Source organism: Malurus melanocephalus, unplaced genomic scaffold (assembly GCF_030028575.1).
Source record: "Malurus melanocephalus ecotype Western Australia unplaced genomic scaffold, MMel_1.1 scaffold_872, whole genome shotgun sequence".
Taxonomy (NCBI): domain Eukaryota; kingdom Metazoa; phylum Chordata; class Aves; order Passeriformes; family Maluridae; genus Malurus; species Malurus melanocephalus.
In genome coordinates this window covers 24,321-51,287 of record NW_026624104.1, presented here as the reverse complement: position 1 = coordinate 51,287, position 26,967 = coordinate 24,321, and the positions used below count along the sequence as shown (strand labels likewise).

Genomic DNA, 26,967 nt, shown 5'->3' with positions numbered 1-26,967 from the left:
GGCTGAAGGAATTTATGACCCAGTTCTGCAGGAATACAGGTGCACTGACCACATACAGTGGAGCTTCTTTGCAACTGTAAGTCTAAATGTTTAGAGAGCTATCATAAAATATCAAGAGGAATGTCTTCTTGCAGGTCTGCTGAGTCAGCCCTCAAAGTCCTTATGCACAGCTCTTATATGTAATATAGACAGGTCTCTACCTCAGAATAAATGTYTCTCTCCTATAAGGGGAATTTTATCACATTATACTGTGAGGATGGTGTGGAGGTGTATTATAGTTTTCGTCAGAAATCTGAGCAACAGATCTGTCTGATTTGTTTAGGCATCCACAGAAGAGCAGTTGCACATCACAGAGCTGCAATCTGCAGCCCACCCAGARCCTTGTAGAGGTGATAACCTCTGTGTTCCTGCAGGGCATTAGCTGGATTTTGGGAGACTGTCTTGGAATCTGCCCAAAGGAACATCTCCCACCAGTACCACTCCTTTTCTTCTTCTCTCACCAGAATAAACTCTAGCTGTAGTTATGCAGTTAATTCCCTGGAGAGACAATATTTTTCCGCATTTTGAAGAAGAAATGTAAATAGCTAATTCACATGCATTATCTACCAACTTTAAGAAGCATCTGGGCTTTGACTGTGAAGATCTATCTGGGCTGGTCCTCAGGGATTTCTCACAGTAGGAGAAAAAGTAAAAGCACAAAACTTTATTTTGCAGACTGAAGGAGATGGGACATCATCTGGAAATTTTAAGATTTGATGCATAAACTATAGTTAGGGTCTGGCTAGAAATGTGCAGGGCTTGAAATGTATGAAGCTGTTGATTATTCATGTACACTGTGTTTTGTAGAGAGTTCATGTAGGAATTTTGCATTAGGTGGAAGAGATRCCAGACTCCAGACTCTTCTTCCTTGTTGCTAACTAAATATTTTTAAATGTGTCTTTCCAACATTGTTTACTAATAAAATGCTGTCACTGCAAGTATTTGACATCAGGCCTTTTGCTCTACCATTTATAAGCCATGAATATGCACAGGAGTGATCAACCAGAGAAGATAATTAAGGCCTAATTTTCAGGTTTTCAGCACTTCTGTGGGCCCAGCTGTGTTTTTGTTGTTATCAGCAACATTGTAATTAGATCTTAGATTTCTGTTCCTTTTTTAATCCCGTGATTGAGCACCTCTTCCTACCAGAACGACTCAGTTCATTGAACATTTATTTCACCAAGAAAATTTCATTTGCAGTGAGAACAATGGGTCAATATCTTGTTATGACTTTGTCAAGTTAGATGAGTTCAAGCTCTGCAAAATATAATTTTTAATGATACTTTTTAAGTATACATTCAATTAGAAACACAACACCCAATTTATTTACAAAGGGTATTTATTARTCAGACTTATAAAAGAATCACATAGGTTGTCACCTTTCAAATTAAATTACCTTTTGGTAGAATTGACAACGGTTAAGTTTGTATCTAAAAATGCTCTAATCAAAGAGAATACAAATTTCGTTTTGAAAATTGAAAAAACACACTCTCTAGGTGTTAAAAGTCTTTAAAACATCTGTCTCAGTGTATGTCTCTAGATTGCCAGAACCTTTCCTTGGGGATCTTGGGGAAGATTCMGTTTCCTCCAGGTTATTGTATTTACAGAGGCAAGCATACAAAAGGAGCCAGATATGCAGGTAACCATTTCACCTACCTGCCTTTGACCACAGAGGCTTTTGCATCTTGAATGTCCAAGCCTCACAAGCAATGATACATACAGGCACCTTCAATTTTTATCTTTGTCTCTTCTGACTTCATTATGTCTAAGTTCAAACTTCCTTTGAATGATGCCACTGATGCTTGAAAATCAGTGGTAGAATTCCCAAAGTCTGGCAGAGGATTAMAATTTCACCTGGTGTATGTTCAAGTCCTGATTTTTTTTTAATTTGATCCGTAATAAAAAAAATACAAGGTAGATACAAAGGTGTGAATTGTCAGTTTTATTAGAAGTGTGTTTGGCTCATTACAATCTCTTACTTAATTTATTAGTTGAGAAGAGATGTAAAAAAAACTCTATCCTGTTTCTCTGCAATGGAAATCAAAAGGCATATTTATTGAAATTATACATTCCCAGTGTTCACCTAACTGCTTCCATAATAATGGTCCTCAGATTTGCTGGTCATGAATTCTCATCTATAATTTTGAAGAGATTTTGAAGAGATGTCTCATCATGTTTTGTTTCTCAGAAAGACAGGGCTTTGAAATTCTCAACTGTTTTACTTGTAATTTTGAAACATTATTTTTTTCTAAATCCTATTGTTTGCAAACTCCACAAAAATACTGTTAATGTTTTCACTGGGATGTTTAAATGACATATATTTAGCACCTACATGTAAGATGACTATTTTTGTTTATAGATTTGGCTTTAAAGAGATGGACATCTGAGATCTGAAGCATGAAATCTTCTTATAAAATTTGTCCTCTCCCCTCTAAAGATTTTATCTACTGAATAGAAAGAGGTGCTTGATACAAGAGGGGTTATTTTTCTCCTTTTTGATTACATGTTAAAGGGATTTTTTTGGTGGGTTTTTTTTGTTTTCTATTATCTATAATGTGGACATTAATCAAGTAAATGTGCATAAACTTCTATATATGTCTGTAGAAAATCTTGTGTAGTTTCCATCAAAGTAATATCCACATGTCTCATATTTTGGCACTTAAAAATCTACTCCACCAGAGGTTAAGTATAATCTGCTTGTACAAGTTTAACATAGTTAACCCTTCCTTACCTGGGTTAGCTTATGCAATGAATGCACCAGAAAGTTACAAGGGATTATGACCTTAACATAGAAAAATGGGGGGAAACACTGAAACAGACATAAATTAGATTTAAAAGGATTCAGATGGTGTGTTTCAAAGGTAAGGGAAAGGCAATGCTCTGAGCTGTGGAGGGCAGCTCTCCCTGCCTTGCACTGATCCCAAACACTGATCCCAAACACTGATCCCCATCCCGCAAGCACGGCAGCCCCGAGTCAGCGCAGCTGCTGTGTCTGGGCTCTGCTCCAGGGTCACACAGGGCAGCCTTGGGAGCACCTCGACCACCAGGGCTTCAGACTGAGACAGCTGAGAAAAAAACACATTTCATATAGTCCAAGTTAAATTTGTTTCTTTTTTATGTCATGGCAAAAATTGCCCTCCACAAAATTTGGATATGTGAATTTGACTGTAGTAGATGTTCCTTTAGTCCTGTAGCACCCCCAGTCTCATTCATACCCATGTTATACATCTTTCTAGTTTAAGAAAAAAATCATTAGGCTCATCATAATGAAGAACATGCTCTGTTAACGACCATATTTTACAAAGCTAAAATAAGAAAACATATTTTTGGAAAAAAAATATTTTGTTACTTACTTAAACAATTCTAAACATCTCAGTACTTGAGAAACATTGTCTTCATCATATTTGTTTTCTTTCTCATTTTAGGTGTCTACTCTTTGCAGGAAAGTGTGTTAGCAGAATAAGGACCAAGGGAACTAGATTAATGCTAATTGTTCCTCATTGTCATGGAGCCATTGTGGTTATGTCTGTTGTAGAAATATCGAAATCATTCTAGTTTAAATTTTGTGCATTGCTAATTAACTTTTAYTTATCTTTTAGACCAGCTAATTTTCTTCAAATATAAGCCTCTCAGTCAGTTTTTCCTTTGTACACTGTACCTGTTGACATGTTATATAGACACACTTCGAGTTTCCTCTCACACATATAACATTTATTTATTCTCTTCATTTTGAAAAGRGTGTAAATTCGTGTCCTGTAGTTTACTAAGAGCAACTCTGCCATTTGAGTACATGTGCTAGAACTGTGTTKTCATACTCTCAGAACCTGCAACTCTATCACATATTCAGGATTGTGTCTTGTTTTGGGGTTTTTTTGGGGGGTGAAGGGTTTGGGGGACAGTTTAGTACCTATTTTTTTTTTTCTAATCTGTGTGAAAGAAAAGCCAAACCTGATTCCTGTTCTACTTATTGACCAAGTCCAAYAAGGTCTGGCACATTTACAGTCCTCCAGAAACAGTGGCTGAAGGTATGATTGCTCCTATTACCTCTGGGGTTCTTTAATCCTAAATCCATCTGCTCTGGAACCTGGGAGCCCCTCCTAAAATGACAGGGAAAACTCCACCATAGATCAAACCTGTAAACAAATGATCWGGTTTTGTGACAATGAAAGAGTAAGAGCAATATTCCACAGGGTGAAATACTAGGAATGGTGCTGTTTAGTCTATTAATAGTCTGGGGGRAAACTACAAATGCTTTAGCAGGAAAAAAATTGCACATGTCAAAAACTGTTTGGCTAGACAGGAATAAAAAAGGCTTTGAAGCTGCTGTAAAGAACCTGAATACCTTAAATGAGTAATCACTGCGAGAAAAGAGGCAATGATTATTCAATAAYGCAGTCATACACACTAGAAGTAAAAGGATTTAATCTTATACACCTCTAGATTCTGAATGTATTATATCAGTCAGCAACATCTAGAGAGAACTGTACAAAATTCTTTGGAAGCAATCTCAAAAGAGGAGCYAATGTTTTAATGTCTAATGAATGATATTCAGGGTTTGATATGGTAAAATGCATTCACTATGCTGTTATAAAAAATCTTAAATACAATATTAGCTCTGGCCTCTCCTTCTCAAAGGCACTTTAGCTATGATACATTCTGTAGAAGCCACACAGACAGCTGAGGGAAGCAATTTGTACATTTAAAATCACAGAAACAGTAATAACAGGTGCTTTTACCTGGAAAGAAGGAAATTCACCTACTTGCTCTCTCTTAGCAACTGTTCTGCCTTAAGGCTTATTTTGTGGAGATTAATACAGAGAAAGAGAGACAGGAAAAACTGAAAATCTTGGTTTCATTAAGATCAATAGAAACTTGGAACGTTTTTCCCCCATTTAAAATGGAAATATGAGATGTTTATTTGCAGATCAGAGGGTGCAGTTGTGTAAGAAAGGGTGGTGTGCTTTGYTGTGCAAGCTACAGCTCCTGCTGCCTGGCTCTAGATCTGAAATGAGGAGCTATCAGCAAWGATCAGGGACTGCTGCAGTGGGAASCAACACAGCTCTCAGGMTRCWCGGTGATTTTAATTTAAAAATGCATTCAGGTGATGAAGGATTTCATTCCTCTTGCATAGTTTTTATCTTCTCCTTAATGACCCTAAACTGTTCACTGCAACCCACATTAATAGTCATAAGACAGCAACTTCTGTGTTGAAAGTTATAATCTATTTACATTAGAAGGCTGCCTGTGCTCCAGTTCAGGACATTTTTCTACTATTATTTCTTTTCATCTCAGCCAGAAAAACAAAATTCAGCCTCAAACATAGTCCTTAAACATAACCCACAGTGTAMTCTAGTTTACTCCACCATTTCTACATATTCTCTTTCTCTGCTATCAGCAGAGTGCTGCTTACTCTCTCTCTTTGCTAGCATGGAAGATCCAAGTATGGTCTGACCCTGCATGAGGTTTAGATACTCTTTAAGCATTGAAAAAAACCATAGTTTATGTGAGAGCAGATGGGCTTTTCTGTCTTCACATTTCCCCTAGGAATGCTTGAAGTCTCCAAATTTGATATGGAATCATAGCTTGGCCTTTGTCTCATACTTTTCTCTTTTAGCATCATCCCTGCCATTTCTTTTAGACATTCAGAGATGCTCTAAGAAGCACTCCTTATCCATAACTCTTTATTCTTTCTGAGACTGTAGAGCAGAATAAACCAGAGAGTTTTGGTCTATTTTATAATTGGAAAAGAAAAGTAGTCTTATTTTTAGAATAAGGGCTATGGTTAATTAATGCATTAGAAAATGCAACTATTTGCTATATTTTTGAAGCACCAGACAGTATTTTGGTGTGTTAAGTGTCTGRCATATCAGAAAAGTCTAAGTAGTGGTGTAGAATGAAGCTGCAAATTATAGGGAGCGTTGTACCTACTCAGTGCAGAGAAAGCACCGAGCCAGGGGAAGGGCTGATTTCATGGATATCTAGTAAATGAAATAATGTGGTTTACATCCAGTTAAAAACTATGTCATCTATGGAGGTTTAAATGCTTTTTTAGGCTTCTGCTGATACTTGAGAGCTTCCCAGATATAAGTAAATGAAACTCAATACAGAGTTTTACAGCAATTTTCAAAGTAGTCTAATGGAGCTAGATATCCAATTCCTATTGACTTTTCCAATGGGACTTGATTATTTAAGTGCTCTTTTTCCCTTTGAAAGGCCTTCCTCTTAATTATGCTAATTGGTGCTTTAAAATGTTTTCAAAGACAGAGAGCTTTACCTAGACAATGCTAATTCTGAACCAGAAGAGGTTCATAATGCTAAATTCTAGGAAGCTCCCTCTGGCTACAAGGTATGTTTATTTTTCTCTTCTTCCCTGAGGGCAGAAATTAATTACTCAAGTTTGCCAGAGAATSTGCTGAGAGCTGTTACCTACAGAAACTGAAAAGGAAAAGGCATTAGTCAATGATGCTACCTCATGACTATTTCCATTGGCAAATGRAAGTATTTATACCCAACAGTATCTTGCCTCTATCCTGAAATGTAAAAAAAAAAGTTTGCAGAGCTATCAGCAAAATATGAGAAGCATAGTTGATCTGGAAGATATTACAGCATTTTATCTACTCTGGCTCAAACATAATTTTATATMATTTTTTCAAAAGTTCCTGATTAGGATAATCTCTGCCAGCCAAAATAGAAATGAGAAGCTGTAAACATGTTATTATCTACAAGTCAGAGGAATATATTTTTGGGGTTTTGCCTTTCAGATATACCTTCTCTCTTCCAAGTAAAAATCTCTAAATAAATTTACCTAATAGCTTTCTTTATGTTGTGGGCATTATTTTTGCAGTTGTTAAGAATTGCTAACTGCTAATCATTGCTAACTGCTAATCATTGCTAAGTGCTACTGGTGTAACTCAGGGATAAGCCATAAATACTACTGAGGAGATGATTTGTTTGAGGAGTGGTATCACAGAACTAGACACTGAATACTAAACTCAAATATTCGTGTCTTGGCCAGAAGTGTTTGTTAGAAATTCTAAATTTATTATAAACTGTAAAAACATTGGTATTTTGGTGGTAGAATTATTGCAGAAATATTATAGAGACTTCTACTGATTGACACAATATAGACTTTTTTTTTTCCTTACTTTTACTAGAAGTAAAGAGTCCTTTRGGAACAATGATGTTTCAGCAGGGTTGGATGAAAACCTTGCACATAAATTGAGCTGTGAAGGAGAAACCCGTTCACATCTATCTATCTATCAGTTAAAGAATGCAGTCACCCACCTTTCCTAGATTGCACTGGAAAAGCATGAAAAGTCAGAAAATGGAAATACACAGGCTGAGAACCAGTGGCTTTCAGAAGGAAGGAGATTTTCTCCTAAAAGGCATATCAATTACAGCACTTTGAAATAACTTATTTGTTTCAGTTTCAGACCCAAAACTATCTCGAGCTGATCTTGAACTTCATGATTGTATTAYTTTACAYTAGGTTTAGATGGACTTTWTTAAACTCTGTCTCCTCTCTGACASAKATTTTCTYAGGTTTTAAATCTATGTTCTTTAATGTTTGTGATTACATTCCCTGCTATAGAAACTTAGGAATTAAATCTGCCATTCAAAGGACTATGCTGCTGTTGGGGAAATGCTGTGTAATCTCAGAAAAAAARGAGTGCACAGAGGACTGGTATTGACTCAACCAGGGTTCTTTTTTTTCCCCCCATATTTTGCTTTATTTTAATTTTAAACAATTGTGACCCACAAATATAAAATGGCCCCACATGATTAATGCTTTCTAYCCAGGCAAAATAAAGGAGATTTTCATATGCTTTCTTGTCTGTTGGCAAGGTAAAACAGCCTACTCAATACTACCATTGTGTGACAATGAAGATTGTTTTCATTTATGCTTTTGATTGGGCTCCCTGTCCTGCACTGGGTGGGTCAGCAGGGTCACAGCCAAACCTCTTCCACTACTGAGCCCTTCTGGCTGAGCTTTCTCTGCACAGCATCATGCCAGAGAGCAGGGAGCTGAGCATGGGAGCAGCCATTGTTCCTGGCGCTAAATTACTACCAAAATTTTTCCCAACTTAATTGGAAGTGCTGGGACAGATAATTTAAATCTACCCCCTACTTTTGCAGATATTCTGTGCAATGAGATTTCCCCCAGTTCAATGAGTTTTCCCCCAGTTCATATTTGGATTCATTGAAATGGATGCTGACTGAAGTGGWGAGAGAATAAGCTCCAGGAGGTGATTCAGTCTGTCAGGTCCCAGTTTACAATGGGGGGACCCCCAAACAATATTCCTAAAAATAAAACTCTGTCAGTCAGGATTATTTTCTTATGGCAGTCCTCCCTGTATACCCAAGAAAGATTCCCAATCCCCCAAGCAAGCTGTCTAACAGGCAAAATCCACAGAAGTGGATTTTCTATTCTTCCTTTTCCCCCATCTTGTTTTTTGTGAAACATTGTGTTTATGCAATTCTTTCAGGTTGTGTTTTCCAGCTGCATATTTTTTCATGCATTGTTGCTTTGGGSTTGTTTTGTTGKTTTTTTTTTTTCAAATATCTGAGGCAGTAGCTAATTCTACTTTCTTTAGCACACATAGACTCATTTATCAAAATGAAAGGAAAGATTAAATGAACAATTTAGAAAATACTTACTGAAGCATGTTTTGAAAATTAATTCTGGTTTGAAAGTTATGTTTAGTTCTTTGAATATCTTTTCTACTGTGAAAAGAAACATGTGAAAAGCTCAGAATATGTAATTACTATTATAATGATTTAGTCTTAGAATGTCAGAAGGCTTTCCAAGCATTAATTAATGGAARGAATCGAATGATGTTGCATTGTTGYTGCAGTGCTATTACATGATGATTTTTTTTCTTTTCAGTGACTTAATGGATTTTATAAATTATCTAATTGGGCCCTGTAATATGCAATTCAGAACCACTTGATTTCAATGCAGAAATGCAGTACTTATCATAAAAAAATTTATGTAAAAATAAATATCCCAGAGACACAATACTTAATGTGCTGCATTAACTCCTAGAGTTTAATGTTCTTTTTATTCTTGGGATTGTGTGAAGAATATATTGTCTTTTAAGTAGGTTTATGTGAATCTTTAGAACTGCTTTTTTTTTTTCTCAATATAATGTGTAGTTTTCATGGTAGTGTCATGATTACTTAATAGTAATTATTTTTATGCTTTGTTTTGCAGGTTGGCTTCATGAGCTAGGAAAACGAATTGAATCTCCTTATTATGAGAATAATACACTGGGAGGCCCATCAATCAGAAGTGCCTATATAGCTGCCCTGTATTTCACTCTCAGCAGCCTCACCAGTGTTGGCTTTGGAAACGTTTCAGCCAATACCGACGCTGAAAAGATCTTCTCCATTTGCACAATGCTGATTGGGGGTAGGTACAATTAATTTTCWCATAAAAAATTTTCAAGGAGTAGGAAAAAGGGAAATAAAAGCTGAAATTTTGCTAAGTTTCTTAAAAAAAACCAAAGAAACACAGTGGAAAACTTAATAAATTTAATTTTAAATGGCAAAAGAAGGAAATAACTTTGGTTTACACTGGATAAACTCTTAAGCAGACATATTTCTAACCTTTTGTTCATTAATGGTGATGAAAGACAGTGTYGCCCACTGAAATGCAAGTTCACATTATTAACAGTGAGAGCAGCCCAGTCATGTGTAGGGGATTTCGGTCACTTGTGGCAGACACTTTCCCAGACAGCCAGGTATGAAGTGCACAGCAGCTCCAGTTCTGACCCCACAGCAGCCCCACTGGGAGTGGTGTTGAAGGGAGGTGGGCAGCCCACAGGGCAATTAGAAAAAAAAAAAAAAAGGCAATTCAGTTATCATTGATAATCATTTAATTCAGACTAGAATCAGGATGCAATATTTTTGGGAGACTCTTTGTCCATTTATGTTGTCTACCTAGAGGTACGGTGGGAGTAAGCCACATGTTCATTTCCAGTCCCCTTCTTTCTGCTGAGGCACCTGGGTGCAAACAGCAGAGATTTGTAAGCCAAGACCTTTAGAGAAAGTACCAGAAGCTCTGYCTTTATATTAATCCTCCTCCCACAAAAATTCCACTGTGCTATTTCACAGTGTGAGCGTAATACAGACCAAAGATTTTACACTGAGCATGAAGGGTAGAAGCAAGTCACTGCTAGAGTACTCTGTCCTGACTTTTTATTTCTGCTTGCTTAGTTGCTCTGGAAATACCAGTAGGTATTTCTCTAGGGCTAGGCCATAAAGCCCTGGTTGTCATCTTTGCAGGATAAATTTTYCTGGGCAAAAATAAATTGGAAATTTGACACTTGAAAGCCAAGGAACACGGTAAATTATCTGTAAACTATATATTTGCAGCATTAAGTGYTATAAGGCTTGTTAAATGAATTATTTTTATTTTCCTTAGCACTGAAAATGAGAGGAAAAAAATGTAATGAATTGTCCAAAAGTGGTATAATTTTGTTTTTGACAGTGTCACAAAACCACAAGCAGTTCATGAATTGCTTTTGGTGGTTGCATAAAATTTTAGTTTTAAAATACACTGTGGTCTCTGTTCTTTGGGGCTTTGACTATATAAATCTGTTGGAAAGAAGGAAGGAGTTTTCATTTCTATCAAGAAATCAAGAGATTTCCYGTGTAAGGCAATGATGAATATTTAATTCACTTTAATATGGCAGAGCTCTCATAAATGAAAAAGAGTGGCATATAGAATTTTATTTAGTCCASTTATAATAATTTCTCTTTTATTTCTTGTATTGTTAATTGATAGAAGTAATATGCATGTAAATTGAATAAATTGTGAAGAACTAGTCAACTGAATGGAGTAAGAGGAAGCTGATGACTGAAATTCAAAGTTGCTTATAGGTAAGCAGGTAGGAGAATGGATTTACACCTACCAGGGTACCATGAACAGGTGTAAAAAACATAGCAGGCTGATCTGCAGGTATTTTCTTGAGGAACTGTATTTCAGATACTATTTAGGAAAATCAGCACAGCAAGGAGTTGTAGAAATTAGAAGGATACTGTGAAGATTGTTGAGCATGCCTTAGAAAACTCAGTTGGAAATAAAGTGCTAATCTGTGTGCTTAGGAACTTGATACCTCTTCATTTCTTAAAACCTGTTTTAGTGTATGTATGTAATCTGTATGTTTAGTTTTGGCTGACATTTAAKATTAAAATTCCCCAGTGGAAAGTGATGTTCTGAGGAAAATTAGTATAAATTTTTCAGACTTTTTGACCAAGCCATTAGTTTATGAAATTTTGGATGTAATGGATGAGGGTGAATTCATTCATCAGTTGTTTTTCTGTACCTACTTAATGAATGACACTGCAAACAAAAAATGAAGTTAATTTACTTAAGCCTTGAAAAAGTTGAAGAAAAAAAAGGTGTTTACAAATAAATACTTATAGCACATCTTTTTAATATTTACAGTCCTCTTCATATTGATTTTTTTACATGAATGTGAAATTTAAATTTTCATTAAGTCATATTTTTAATATAAAAKATCTTGTTCTATAGAGTATGTCTTCTTAAAGTTGGAAAGAAAATTTACCTATTAAAATGTAACCAGAATTCCCAGCATGCCCAGCATCTGTGCAATATTAATCAGATCTGCCCTCCAGCAGKCAGTCATACCACATTCTGCCTTGTACTCTCCTTGTTCGTTCAGCAAATAATGTGTACTTTTATATTTAAGAGATTCTAGCAGCTCCAATCCTATCTGGGATCAGAGGTGTTCCTCTGTTCCCTAAGCACCTAAAATGTGATTTAGAATATCCATTAAAATGAAAACCACTTTATGAAACACAGTTCSTAGAAGTTTTGAACTTGTCCTACTTGGGTTTGGAGAGAGGCATAAGGGGTTCCTTACAGAAAGTAGGATAAGTGTATGATTATTGATGCAGAATTCTAATGCCTGTCAGAGCCAAGAATAGCTTGTCATTATGAGAAGCAGTTGCCTTCCAATGTATATAGGCAAAGACAGATTCTACCRGAATAATAAAATTCTAGATGATATTTGTGTCTGTAACACTGAGATCTCAGCACTGTCCAGCTCCTAACCTGGGAGTCTGATGAGAGATTTGCACACCGTGATTTTTACAAACACCTTCATACACCACCTAATGCTTTATCCCTCCCTGCTTTTAAATTGATCATTGCATYCTTAAAGAGGCTATGCTATTTCTTTAACCTATTAATTGTAAATAATGTCTCTGGCTGAATTGTTTCAGCCCTAGCTGTCACAATTCTAGTATAATATCCTATATCTAGTATTGCACAAATCCCTTACATTCTGTTGCTTCAGCTTCTGACATTAATGGCTTAGCAATTCATTGCCCCATCGTGAACGACACCTAGTTGATAGAGCTGATTATTTTTAGAAATGAATTTCCAGTTAGGCTTACTATTCTTACTACATACACAATCCTTTTCTTTCTGCTATTTCTACACKGCAGTTCTTTATCTGATTTTCTGCACTCCCTTCACAGTAAGAACATAGGTATTGTTACCAGCTCCTTTGTGTTTTACTCAGCCTGTAAAAAATTTCTAACACTCCAAACTTTATGTCTCTTTATACCATTTAAAAGTGCATCCTTTCCTCCTCCTGTTTCCCCTTTTCCCTTCTCACTCACATTGTACTTCTGTAAACTGTCATACAAGGTCAACAGCTTGTTTTTCTTGTTTATAAACCAATTCCTTTGTCACTCTGAGTCTGTGTGCTTTCCTTCRAGCACCATAAATACAACTGTACCTTTGCAGAAATAATCAAGCTCTTTAGTAGTTTTTTTCAAATAAAAAATTGTACGTGTATATATCCTACACATCAGATCAATATCACACTACAGACAATTTAGCATTGTTTTTTTCCAACCCATAATAAGCACATTCATAATCAACATATAATAAACACATAATAAACACATAATAAACACATAATAAACACAAACCCAGATGACTTATATCTGTGAATATTTCTTCAATTTTGCTTCTGGTGTTTTTTTCCCAAGCTAGTAACTAATTGCAAACAAACTCCAGGATCCCAGAACTTTCTGATAACAAATTTTAACCATATTTGACCCTGTCAAGCAACATAAGAAATCAAATTGTCTATTTGAATGTTTCTTTGGACCTGAACTTCTACCTTACAATGGTTTTTTTTCCGACTTTTTAAAAAATATCTCCTGCAGAATACAATACATCTTTAAATGTTATTTGCAGCCGTGTTTCTCTAAAAATGGTCTCCATCAGTAGTTGTTTGTATTTATATAAGGTTTCTGAAATCTATTAAATTTTATGTAGTTTCTAGCTGACTATTTGAGTCTACATTTGATTATTAGTATCTCATWATTTCCTGAGCATACCAGCCTACATGTGTTCCTTCCTGTACGCGTAGGGTGCCTGCAAGGAAGACGGAGAGAGACTTTTTACGAAGGCCTGTAGTGACAGGACAAGTGGGAAYGGCTCAAACTGAAAGAAGACAGATTTAGAGTAGATAYTGGGAAGAAATTCTTTACTGTAAGGATGGTGARGCCCAGCACAGGTTGCTCAGGAAAGCTCTGGATGCCCYGTCCCTGGAAATGTTTGASKCCAGGTTGGATGGGGCCTTGAGTAACCCACTCTAGTGAAAGATGTCTCTGTCCACAGCAGGTTGACTGGAATTAGATGGTATTTTAGGTTCCTTCCAACCCAAACCTTTCTAYRATTCTGTRKTCTGTTTTGYTTTTCTCTTAGACTATGGACTTAATTTGATTTGGGCATTCATTTTTTAGGTACCCTGACTAGACAGAATAATTTATTGTTCTACCCTGTGCCATGACTGTGACTGATAGGGTCTCAAAACCAGAAATGAAGAATCATATTAATGCCCCTCTGTATTAACTCAAGGAGCTTTATGTTCAAAAATTCTCTGATATCTCTCAATCAGGAAGTTTTCTCTCTGTGAAGATGTTAATTTTCTGTGTTAAGGTTTATTGATGATCAAATCACTCTGCATTGCATGCAATTTCTCTGCTCCCTAGCTCTGATGCATGCCTTGGTGTTTGGCAAYGTGACTGCCATAATTCAGAGGATGTACTCCAGATGGTCCCTTTATCACACAAGAACCAAGGATTTGAAGGACTTCATACGGGTCCATCACCTGCCACAGCAGCTAAAGCAAAGGATGCTTGAATATTTCCAAACCACGTGGTCTGTCAATAACGGAATTGATTCCAATGAGGTAACCAAATGGAGAGGGGAAGGGTTGTGTTTGATTGTTTGAATATGGACTTAGTCAAGGATGGAGGTCTTTTTTTGGTTTTTTGTCTGTTTGTTTGTTATGTTGGTTTTTTTTGTAAAGCCAGTTTTTTTGTGCATTTGCATACCAAAGGAAATCATGCCTAAAATAAACCTGGGCTATCCCAAGAAGAGGGTACACTACTGAAAAAGCTGGTTTTAAAACAACAAATGATTTATTAAAATTCAGTCCTCCATGATCCTCAAATGCTGAAGAGACACTCATCAGAAACTTTTCAGATTATGCCACCAGAAATGCTATAATTAGTAGTTCTGTCTTGCACAAAACAAAATATCTACATGGGGATTTTAGGTCTTTTTTAAATGAGGGACTTTAATGCTCTTTCCTCCCTCCTTCATCTTCTTTATTGCAATACCATAAACAATACCATAAACAGCCTGCACTCTTATGTTATTTCTATTGCTACATTTTTAAATATTTCAGAGTGTAACATGAGAATAAAATCAGAAGACAGATCTCTGGTGGTGTTCTATGCTTGCTTGTTCTAAATTAATTATCCAGGTTATGTGTTACTGTACTACAGGAGAAATAATGGCTTCTCTCTGCTGGAGTGTTATTTTCYRGAGGTTTCTTGTTATCTGTGTTATAAAACTCAGTGGTCTCTAAAGATAATGTGGAAATAAGCAGAAAGGTTTGGGGTTTGGAACATTCTCTTCCTGATAAATTCTTTTTGTGTTGTGCACAGCACAAAGAATGGGATTTTCAACAGCACCTTAGCAACAGAAGGAGCTTAGTAAGATKTACAAAGATACAAAAATGACTTAGATGTCAAAGCTTTCCTAGATGTGGTTAATGATAACCCCGAGCTTTTGTACCTTCTGTACCTTGAGTCACACTGAAAGTGAGTGACTGCTGTACTACAGCCACAGCTCCTGGAGAGACCATCAGTCTGTCATGATTTGCCTCCTATGGATAAAATACCTTGTCTGAGCCCACTTGGTCAAGAATTGGATGAATGCATTGTTTAGATGCCACATCCCCTCAAACGACAAACAAAACTGTTTGTGGGCTTGCAGCATGAAAGGGGAAAAGAGGAAAACCTCATGGTCTTTCAGCTCCCACAGGTTCTTCTGCTGAACGTGCACCTTATCTTAGTTCCTTTCCCACCCCTCCTTCCCCGTCCAGTTACATTAGCAAAAAATAAAAATAACACCAAAATAAAACACATTGAAGGTTGGATTTCTTTAGTTATTCCTCTTCCAGTGGTTTCACTAAAGAAGTAATGGTACATATTGATGAAATTTATAGAAAGGTTTTAAAGAAAATCTAAACTATGTTCTTGTTTGTTCTTTTTTCATTGTATATGTCACTGTATGCAATTATATACCTGAGCAGTCTACTGTGCTCTGAGAAGAACTTGGGCAAGACTAAATATTGTACTAGAAGGAATTCCTACACACAGTGTTGTTGACCTTTTTTTCCTGATTTTTTTTTTTGTGAGACTTTTTTGGGGTTTTTATGGAAATATAGAGACGTATATTAATTCATGTTTTTCCTGGAATTTATCAGTGTTAAAATTTATTAAACATGTCACACATCTCATCAAAAGGATAAGAAAAATCAAAGGAAAGTCTTTTCATCAGTATGACACATGCAGCACTATTAAACCAGGCCATTTCTGCAAAAGCAGGAACAAACAATTTTACAAATTTTCATAATTTTTTTTTCTTCCTTTTGGACAGCTCTTAAAAGACTTCCCAGACGAGCTGCGCTCAGACATCACCATGCAYTTGAACAAGGAGATTTTGCAGCTCTCCCTTTTTGAGTGTGCCAGTCGTGGTTGCCTCAGGTCGCTGTCTCTGCACATCAAAACCTCYTTCTGTGCTCCTGGGGAATACCTCCTTCGGCAGGGAGATGCCCTGCAAGCGATCTACTTTGTGTGCTCAGGTTCCATGGAAGTGCTGAAGGACAGCACCGTGCTGGCAATCCTTGGTACGTTCATAATTGTGCATTCCAAGAGGAAGAATGTTATCCCAGAACAGGAGAACCCCCACTACAAACTCATGGCTTAATGTGTCCCCACAGTGTGATGAGAATGAATTTATTTAATTTTAAAATTTAAAATTTTAAAATTTAAAATTTAATTAATTTTATTTAATCTGCTATAYTTATTYTATGTWCACCCYTATTTTATTTCMTTTTTWAAATTTAAACTTCCTTACATTTTGACCTAAGGAGATTTCAACTGCTAGATTGTTAKCTGTGCATTATTTGACTTCTTATTTTCTTATATTTATTCTCGCTTCTTTTCATGTCAAGAGGTAYTTGCTAGTTTCTGACACAAATTCCTGCTTTCTACTATGTTTGGTGACAGTATTGACAGCTCAAGGAACACTGGTCATCAGTTCCTAAGCCTTTCATGGAAATTAGTGGCCAGGCAATGCTCCCACCAATGATCCCAAATAAAAGGAAGCAATATCAGCCCACTGTCATTTTTTGGCACTTGCCCCTTGCAGAAAAGCCATGTGGTGAAAAACAAACATTATTGGCTCTGCTCCCCTAAGCTACTWCTYYATGCTAACTGATGMTGTCTRCAGTCATCTGAGTATATTAGAMCTGAGAAAGGCCAGAAGTTCAGTTYTAAYAYATTTTGTTTAGTTSTTGCTTGCAAGATTGTTTTTAGTCATTGAGRTTTAAGCATCTCTACCTATAAATTTCTGTGATTTGCCTCAATCAAAGGTGTACTAAAGAAATTCTCTTTGYCTTCACCTAAAGGATGATTAGACTTGTCTGAGTTAATGTTTATAAAGTTTTTTGTCAATTAAAATATAACATTTTGCTCTGAAATTAGAGAATTATTTTGTTATTATTTCAATATCTCTTTAAACATAAATATTTCTTCTTTCTAATAACTTTTAATATTCTTATAAAACAGAGTTTAAARGAACATTTCCTTTTTTGTTTTCCTTCCTGTTTTGTGGGATTACACCAGACTGTTGATAATGGAAGCTTCTGGTCTTCTGTAATCGAATTTCCTTTATTTTACTAGAATGCATTTGATTGGTCTTTTTTTTAGAATATAAATATGATACAGGTCCTATTTTTTTTCAGAAGTCTTTGATTTTATTAGACTGACAGTCCACATTACTCCATCACCCATCTGTTACTAAAAAGTTTAGAATCTCTTGATTTCATTGGATCACATAGATCAAAGGTATAAAATATGGCTTAGAATACATCATAAGATAAAAGCCACCAAAAGGTCAAGAGATACTTCCATGGGGACTATTATTTCATTAATGATTCAATCTTCAGRCACTTTTGAAAATGTTAATTAAAGCATCATTGTGTCACTGTGATAATCAAAACAGTAAGAAAGAGATTGGTGGATTTCTGAGAGAAGTTAATGAAATCATAATGCAGAAAACATAAACATAACACAATGAAATAATGTTTTGTTACCATAAATGAGAGCTTCATCATTTAAACCTAATTAACACCAGCAGAAGGTGAATGCATCAAACATGTAGGTCCCTTTGAGAAACTGTGTTACTGATGTCATGTAAATCCAGGAGAGCAGGCTTTTTTTCCTGACATTGTTGAGTTACTTGCAGTTCCCAGAATACTTTATAATTCTGTCCTGATTCTAATTCCAGTGGATTCGTTTTTGTTTACTGAGCCATTCTCACTAACAAGCAGTGCAGCAACAATTCAGTGGAATGCTCTCATTAAATACATATTTGGTTCCCCTAGAGACTATTGCTTTAATAACGGTGGTTAAGGTATATTTTATAGGAAAATGTGTTTTAATATTAATTATTTTTGAGCATGTATCTTTGATTTTTTTTAAATATTAGCCATAAGTTATTTTAAAAATATCTCTACTGACAACATTTATAACTTTGACTGCATGTCTCTGATTTATTAAAAAACAGACATGTCTGTAAAAAACATTTATATTAAGCCTGTTCACCAATTAAAGAACAAAAGGAAGAAAAGAGCTACTAAGAATAGCTGAAATGATTCTGTTATGTAACAAATGTTTACATTCAAGGTACAATCATTTTATCACTTCATTAATTCTACATGAAACTTCAGGATACTACAGCCTTTGTTACATGATTTTCATTTGAAAAATGAAACATATATTAACACTACCACATCAACTGTAGTGTCTGTAAGCCTGACAGTTTTTCAACACTATAATTATAATCAATTTTTTTTTCCAAAATGTTCATTCAATATTGATACTAATACTGTTCATATGTTTAAAAAGTTTTTAATTAAGATGTTTAAAGATAAGTTTTGGCATATGTCCTATAAATATTCTATCCCTTGTCCACATTAACAGCAACAGATTAGCATTACCAACCCATTGCCTAATATAACCAAAGAAATCTAAGGAACTCTTGATATTTACAGTAAAATATAAATATGTATTACTGCTTAGCTCTATGCTGTATTTTATTATGTAGTTATTATGTATCACATTATAATGTGATGAAAAATGACAGACGCTATTGTTACCCATCAAATTTCTCTTTCCCAGATTGACCTAAGCTCATGGCAATTCTCATTTTTACTAAATGAGATCTTTAAAAGACCCCAAAGTAGCATAAGAAAAAATCCCTCCCAAAGCTGAGATTATGATAAGTATTTTTGAGACAGTTGTTCAAGCTCTGTGTAAATAGGAGTAATTTTATTTCAAGGTGCTAAAAAAAGTGATATTTCAAAGTGTAAAATTATCCCATTCAAGAAGTTTCAGRGATGTTTGACTGCTTAGTTTAACTTACCCTGCAAGCTGGCCATTTCCTGTGTATGATATAGTTGGAATCACATGCTGGGTGGATTTCCAGACGTGACAGTCTTAACTTACTGTTTTTTGATCCCAGAATAATGTAAGATTGAAGACCATCAGAAGCTATCCATCTTAAGCCCACTTAAAACAGGACAAACTTAGCTCAGATTCCTCAGGGCTGAGTCCAGGCATGTTTTCAATATCTCCAAGGATGCTTGGATTTCCACAGGCTACTTGGGCAGGCTGTTCCACCGTTTGATGACTTTCATTTGCTGATTTATAGTGAGAATTTCTTTTGTTACACYCTGTGCCCAGTACACCTTGCTGCCCTGTGTGAAGTTCTGTGAGAACTTCAGCTCTGTTTTCTGTACAGTTTTCTGTTAGGCTGTTGTAGAAAATAACAATCCTTCCTTGCCTTCTCTTTGTGAAATGGAACAACACCCCCTTTATCAGCCTTTCCTCACAGATTATGTCCTTTAGTCCCCGATTCTTAGTAGCCTCTTTTGGACTCACTCTAATATGTCAATATTCTGTTTGTACTGGAAAGCCCAAAACTGGACACAGTGYTCCAGAGGAGGTGTGAGGGGAAGAGCACAGAGGGAGAGTCACTTTTTGGGACTTATTGCTTCTATTCTTGCTAATGGTGCACAGGAGGTCCTTGAACTTCTTTGCTGCAAGGATACATAGTTGGCTCATGTTCAACTTGTYTGCAAGGACCCCCAGGTCCTTTCCTGCAGAGCTGCTGTCCAGCTGGTCAGMTCCCAGCTCACACTGATGTAGAGAGGGTTTTCATTCCAGGTACAGGACTTGGCCTTTGGTTTTGTTCAACTTCAGCTATTTTGTTCAACTTCAATCATCTATTTTGTCTTTTATCAAGATTCCCCAAAATGGCAGCTTTGCCCTTCTGCACATCAACCAATTCCCCCAGTTTGGTACTGCCCATGACTTGCTAAGAATGCACTCCTCCACACTGCCCTGGTCTTTAACAAAGACCATCTGTTTTTACTTTTAGTTAACTCTGCTTTGCTGACTGCATTTTGGAATTTATACCTCAGATCAGATGTTTATGGAAATTTTAATTATAACATTTTTGTACTCTTCAGTATATGGTCAGCTGCAGTTTTTAATACAACCAGAGTTCTAAGGCGGTCCTGCCCATAAATGAAATTACAATGGCTTAAGAATTCTTTCTTTTCTATCTGTAGCCTGTACAAGTAAGATACATGAGATATACTTATGCAACCACAGTTAACATAGACGCTGACTGTTTTGCAATTCAAATTATAAGTAAAAGGATAATTTAAAAGGTCATTTACACTTACTTGTGCCATTGTTAAAATGCTATCTTAACACCTGTGTGTTTTAACAAACACACACAAAAACTCCCCACAACAGCTTTCTTTTGAAAAGTAATTGCACCTGCTGTTAGTTATTAGTATAAATCTTCATTTTAGATATATTTACTTTATTGTTCCCTTAAATCAGCCAGTTACAAGTCTGGAAATTAGTTTTTGTACCTCAAATTAATTCCCTATAAAGTTGCACCTGCAAAACAAAAGGAAAAAAAAGTTAGTGTACTATCCTTTAGAATGTTATTAATTAAACAATACACTAGTAACAATGGGATTTCAGGTTCAGGTGTAGCAATTATGTTAAACAGCTTTATGATTTAAAAAAGAAGCCAAGAATTTATGCTTTGAAGGTAATTAATTTTTATATTCTCTTTTAGGTAAAGGAGATTTAATTGGAGCAAACCTATCCATTAGGGATCAAGTTATTAAAACAAAYGCAGATGTTAAAGCTCTAACATACTGTGACCTCCAATGTATTATACTCAAAGGTCTCTTTGAAGTGCTCGACCTTTACCCAGAGTACGCTCACAAGTTTGTTGAAGACATCCAGCACGATCTCACTTATAATCTAAGAGAAGGCCAYGAAAGTGATGTAAGTATCTTTAAACATCTCTGCAGTTATTGTAATCTTTAAGATGTTCYTTATACTTTAYCTATTTATTTTAATTTTGTCRCAATAAAGAAATTATATGAAGATTWTGTTWAAAAAACTGCAGATTCTGTTTATTTTATAATTCATATATTACCTACACCAATTGTTTATCAATTGGTTYAGATCATAAACAATGAACAACTCTGCTTCTCATTTTGCGTAACAARCATCATCCATTAAAGAAAATTCTTSTTTKATTTTTTTTWAATTTTTGTTTATGTCTAAAAATAGTTCATTGTTATATAAGTTATGTGTCCATAATCAAGGTTTTTAAACATACTTTTTCTCAACGCTCATGTGCCAGCCTAATGAGCATTCATTTCATACATCATTGGTTATCACTTTGTCCTTAAGAATGTCTTCACACACACTGAAAAACAGTTGTTTCTCATACACTGCAATTAAAATGTTTTTCCACTTAAATAAGTACTTTCATTTGGAAAAAAAAAGCCAAACCAAAACAAACAAAAACCCAAAACAAAAACAAAACAAGAGGAAATTGCAGATAAATCACCCCTGAAAGGCTTCAGTACAGAATCATTGACGTACTTTCACTGATATTATATGGAAAAAAAAAAAAAATATATATATATATATATATATATATTGATTTTAATAATGAAAATGTTTTACCACATCTCTTTTCCTGACTTTACCACAGGAATGTTCAGACAGTTATAGCCAAACTTTCAACCTGGTGTTTAACAGTTCAGGTATTTGTCTTTGTTTTGTGTTTCTCATAAYACACAGAAAGAAGGAATATTGAAATAACATGAATTACCACTAGGATGCCATCAAGACGGGACAAATATAATGCCAAGAGAGAGTGCACCAAAATGCTTTTCAGTTCAAAAACCCAATGAATTTGATATATGGTCTGATTTWTCTCCATAGCTTCTTATTAGGTGTGCTTTGGTGCCAGTGTTTCCACAGCAACACTCTATTAAACCATTGCAGCAGAAAGCAGTCCRTATATACGAGTGTGCTTCTGGAGAGGAAAATAACCAGGATACCTCATTTGTTTGTCTCTTGAAATGTCTCCAAACTTCCTGCTGCTGAAAACAGCAGCTGAGAGTACACATCTGTTCTGAGAGCTTGSTGATTAGTTTGTACAACACATTTCCCTTGGGGAGGAATGTTTGATCTAAAAAGGAGWAAAACTTCATGTAAAAATAGGGTTTGAAGATGATTGTAYTCCCCTCTACCGTTTTGTCACAGAACTTGATGGATCCCCACAATGTGTTGCTTTATGCTTTTCTCTATGATGATAAATCTGGGGATCATCTTCTCAGCTGCATTCAGTTTTTATAAATTCAGGGACAACTCGTTCCAATTAGAGTCAGCTGGGTGATGCACAGACTCTGCTGAGAGCAAGCCTACAGCAGCCTTGAAGGTGAGTGTTTCTCAGGCTCTCTGAGGCAGATGGGATTTAAAGCAGTGCAGGACACATCCAAGTAACTTTTCTGCTATAAAGTAGAAAATATTTAGAGCATTTGTGATTATATGCTGTATTTTCCTGGTACAATCTGTTACCTTAAAGTCAAAGGGAAAAATATCTCGACAAAGAGTAGCACCCAGTGTTGCAGGCTGACAGAATACAGAATCTGAGACAGGTTATCAGTGCCACTTTCACCTACATTCTCTGTTTAACTCCATTAATATTTCTCTTGCACTAACACATACCTGTGCATCTCATTTCTTATCCAACCATCTTACTTATCAATAAGAATAAAGAKCAGAAATAAGGCAGCCAAAAATTGTAGCACTGATAAAACAGGGCTCAACAAATGAGGAMAGACATCCTATGTTAGCAGCAAGTGTGCTTGGTCACCCACTCACTTTACTTCAGCTGGAAAATACCTGCCTTCATCAATACAACGTGCAAACAGAAATAATTTATCTCATGGTTATTCTCAGAGAAAAGAAGAAAGTTTTCAGATGTACAGTTTGTGGGTATGTTAATGTGGCTTCTTTTCTTTTTGTTGTATGCATCACTATTTCTTGGTATTGCTGTTTTGGGAGTTTTGCAGGCCGCTGTATCTTGATTCCATCTCCCTAATACAGGGAGATTTGAGAGTATTTGTGACTTCTTGAAGCTTTATGAAAGTTTGGATTTGGGGAACTTTTCCATAGTTAAATAGTAGATGGATTCATTTGAATAAATCTGTTTCTAACTCTCTTTTTCTTAGGTGTTTTAAATGACTGTAAATTTATAACCTTATGTGCATTTAATACTTCTTAAAATGAATCAGTAGCAGTATTTAGGGTCAGGCGAACTGCAGGGTGAAATAGCATGAATTTCTTCCCTGCAACTTGTGAACTGTCTTGATGTAAAATGTTATTGCATTTTCAGTCAAAGTCCACAAAATCTACTGTAGGTTGAAGATTTATTACTTTAAGCMAGCATTAAAAAGCTGAGAATGATAAAAATAGAAAKAAAAAAATTTAGTCCTGGTKATTTKTTATCCCCTTTCCACCTTCTTTGTGCTGTTGGAGTGGTTTGTTGCACACAAAATTGAATCAGAGATTTGAACTGAATTAGAAGCATGTGGACCAAAAAGGGGTCAGAAGTCATCTGTAGTGTCCTGCTCTTGAAGCGCCAAAATTGGATAGCTGGCATTAGATTACATATCTTCCCTACCCAGATACACACACAAAAGGAAATATTTTAAATTTGTTTTCTTGGTTCATTTGCAAGTCTAAGAGTGTATATAATGATGTGCTCCATCTGCATTAAAATCTAAGTAAAGTGTAACTGTGGAAAAGGATCAAGGGCTTCCATAGCTGTGTCATTTTTCAGTGAAACCAGGAGATATAACCAGGTTTCCCAGTAATAAGTAGAAACTGTAGCTGTCAGGTTACAGATGGGTTGAAGGTGTTCTTTAGCAATCTTGAAGGTGTTTGGCAATCTTGGAAGAATAGCTCAGGTTTTAAGTATGGGAGCTGGCAACTGTTTTAGCCTCTAAGGAGTTAAGGGTAGAGAAACAAAGATTCAAATTCAGAGAGATAAAGTTTCAGTGATTCCTCATAATAACTCTTAAACCAGGAATTGCTAAGTGCAGGATTATAACCATTGTGGTTACAGTCACAATGGCAGTGCCACTATGCCATCTTTTTATGCAGTCTCATCATAGAAAGGTGTAAATTAGGAAAAGAGACTGTTGATTGTACGTATTCTGCCCTTTGCTTTCTTTGTTGCCTTTTGATCAATAAACCCATAACTGTGTTTGTAAATGTATTTAAATATTTGAGGACAGTTAGAAAATTCTAATTTTTCTGGTAGCTGGAGTTGTGACATTAAAATAATTCAGCCATTTCAATCAATTTTTCTACRTCTGTGACTGTGCTGTCATAGTAGGGAAACAGTTTGCTGACACAGATTTTGACATGTGTAATTTTGCACTATGMATTACAGGTTGCAGATATCTTAGGCAGTGATTTGATAAAGCTAAACCCTCAGAAGAAGGCTCTTAAAACACATATGTGTCAAACTATACACATACATTTGTATGGAAGAAACTGAAACTATTTTGTTATCCACCAGTCCTGGAAAATGTGTAATTTGATACATTTAGAGAATAGTAACAGCTGTACATAATTCTGAATTATCATATGAGGAACTCAGAATAAGGAAATATTTGGACAATATCTTTGTGAGCTTTGTAAGAGTTTATTGTTTCTGATGATTTCTTCTGTTCATGCAGACGGATCTATAGGGTAGACAATATTATTCAGATTTWAAAAAAAAACAAAAACAAAACCAAAAAACAGCCAACCAAAAACAAAACCAAAGGCACATTACAACCACACTGATCAAAAGAACAAGAAGCCTCCTTGACACCTGTGCCATCCCTCGAGCTGTAATTAAGTCCCAAAGGATGACAGGCGCATGTGGGCACAATCTTTGTCTCACTAAAGCTCTATCAATGTGTGTCATTTTCAAAAAAAAGAAGAGATTATACTCCTGAAGAGTCATAAAATCTTAGTTTGTAGACAGGAACTTGCAACTAATAAGAATCTACTCCTTTTGTAGCCTTGAAAGTATTGTTCTGTCACCTACAGAAGCTTCCCTTCCRCTTTCTCCAAAAAAGAAGCTACTCTCTTTAAAATGAAAATACTCTGTGAAACACAAGGAAGGATTGATTCTGTCAGTGCATCACAGTGTAAATGAAACATAATGAAAAGGTTTCATTAAAACAAGGCAGGTTCCTCCTCCAGTTCCAGGGAACATGGAATCTTACTGCACCTTAGCCAGGCTCCTTGATAATAAAATAAATAAATGGACAAATATATTTTAAAAGGCAATCAAGCAACCAAGAAGCAATAAAACCAAAGAATCTCCCTCCATGCCCCCGCTGAAAGGCATTGTCTAACAAAATAGGGATTAATTGTTGTCCTTTGGAGAGGCTGGTATTTAGAATTTATTAAATTTTAATGACTGAGTTGAGAGGGGTTTTTAATGTAATAAAGCTCAGGTTGTTATTAGAAATATCCATGAAATTACAAGGGATGCTCCTCATTTTCTATTGGAAAATCTGACAAATAACCAAATCAATTGTTCATAAAGGTGWAAGTAGCTCTAAGCTCTGGAGCAYACAGCAGAAGGCACWGCTTGTGAGGAAAAAATGTCTACAAATTCTAAACCTAAAATATTCTAAGCTTTCTGCTTTATTCTAGCTAAGCATTAAATAAGCATTTTTAAGGCATGTTAGTAATTCCTCTTCATATCATTTTAACTAGCTAATTGGAAGACTTTTATATTTCTTTGTGCTAACTGGAGGCATTGCTCTTATAGTGAAAAAAAAATGAGTAGCAAAAAATATTTTGATGAGCACAAAGTTCGGATTAAATTCTGCCTAGCCACTGTTTGTTTTTCAGCTGGGAGATAATGTGTTTGACATACATTCATACTTGCCTCTTCAGTCATGCTTTTTCTAAACATTTTTCTTGAATTTTCTAGGCAATATAGGTTGTCTGAATTTATGAATRGTACTTCCTAATATACTAATAATTCTGTTAAATATTTAATTATCTATTATGAATCAGGAGCAAAAACAGTGTGAAATTCTGATTTTTTTAATGCATTGTCTGCATAGTAAATAGTATTTCACTTTAAAGAAACAAGTTGTTTTATTTGCTACTCTACAAATGTTAAGGAAAAAAAAAATAAGCTTCCTCTTTTTTTATAGTTGCTTTTAATCTYGGCAAGTCTTGTCAGATAAAAAACTGATAGAAACTTCAGTCACGTAATTACTTAGTGATGAGTTTAACTTCCAAAGTAAAAAAAAAAAAATACTCCTGTTTCATGGGTATTACTTCTGTGTTTATAATAAATCCATGCATTGGAAAAATGAACTTCCAGGTCAGCTCTTGCTGCACTGCTATATTTGGTCATAATTCCTCTACTCCAGCCTAGATCATAGCTCATCCTGCACACTGCAGGACAATCACAGGTTGTGAAATRTTTTTACTAATAAATAATTTTCATAGAACATTTCCCAATAATTCCAACCAGTTTTTTAATAGAGGAGATGGTTTTGCACACGACCCAGCAGCTGTGTGAAATGAGGTGGTTTACATTAAAAAARTCAATCAGTCCTAATTTAACAGTAGAGTTGGATAATTTTGAGGGAAACTTGTAATTTTTAAACATATTTACAGAGTATTAAGTGTCCAACTTTTGTCAATCGCTTGTCTGGCAGAAGATCAGGTACTGTTATTGCAAGTKTGATTCACTGATRTTTATTGTCAATGAATATACAGTTYGCAAAATAACAGACCAATCAATGGCAATTTTTGTGGTTTTATACAAGAATTATTACAACAGGTAGAATATAGAAAGCTCACCTAAAGCCACACTAGTCTAGT

The 26,967-nt window shown here is 35.5% G+C and overlaps 1 protein-coding gene across 1 annotated transcript in view; it reads left to right on the top strand.

Annotated features, from left to right (window-relative positions):
* KCNH8 (potassium voltage-gated channel subfamily H member 8) overlaps positions 1 to 26,967 on the top strand; it is a gene marked incomplete at its 3' end in the record, with an annotated part of 163,175 nt that overhangs the window by 119,982 nt on the left and 16,226 nt on the right. Inside the window, exons 9-12 of the mRNA XM_057385811.1 lie at positions 9,254 to 9,451; positions 14,080 to 14,279; positions 16,040 to 16,289; positions 20,825 to 21,039. Of these exons, the coding sequence (XP_057241794.1) occupies positions 9,254 to 9,451; positions 14,080 to 14,279; positions 16,040 to 16,289; positions 20,825 to 21,039 (863 nt within the window). The remainder of the gene's footprint in view (positions 1 to 9,253; positions 9,452 to 14,079; positions 14,280 to 16,039; positions 16,290 to 20,824; positions 21,040 to 26,967) is intronic.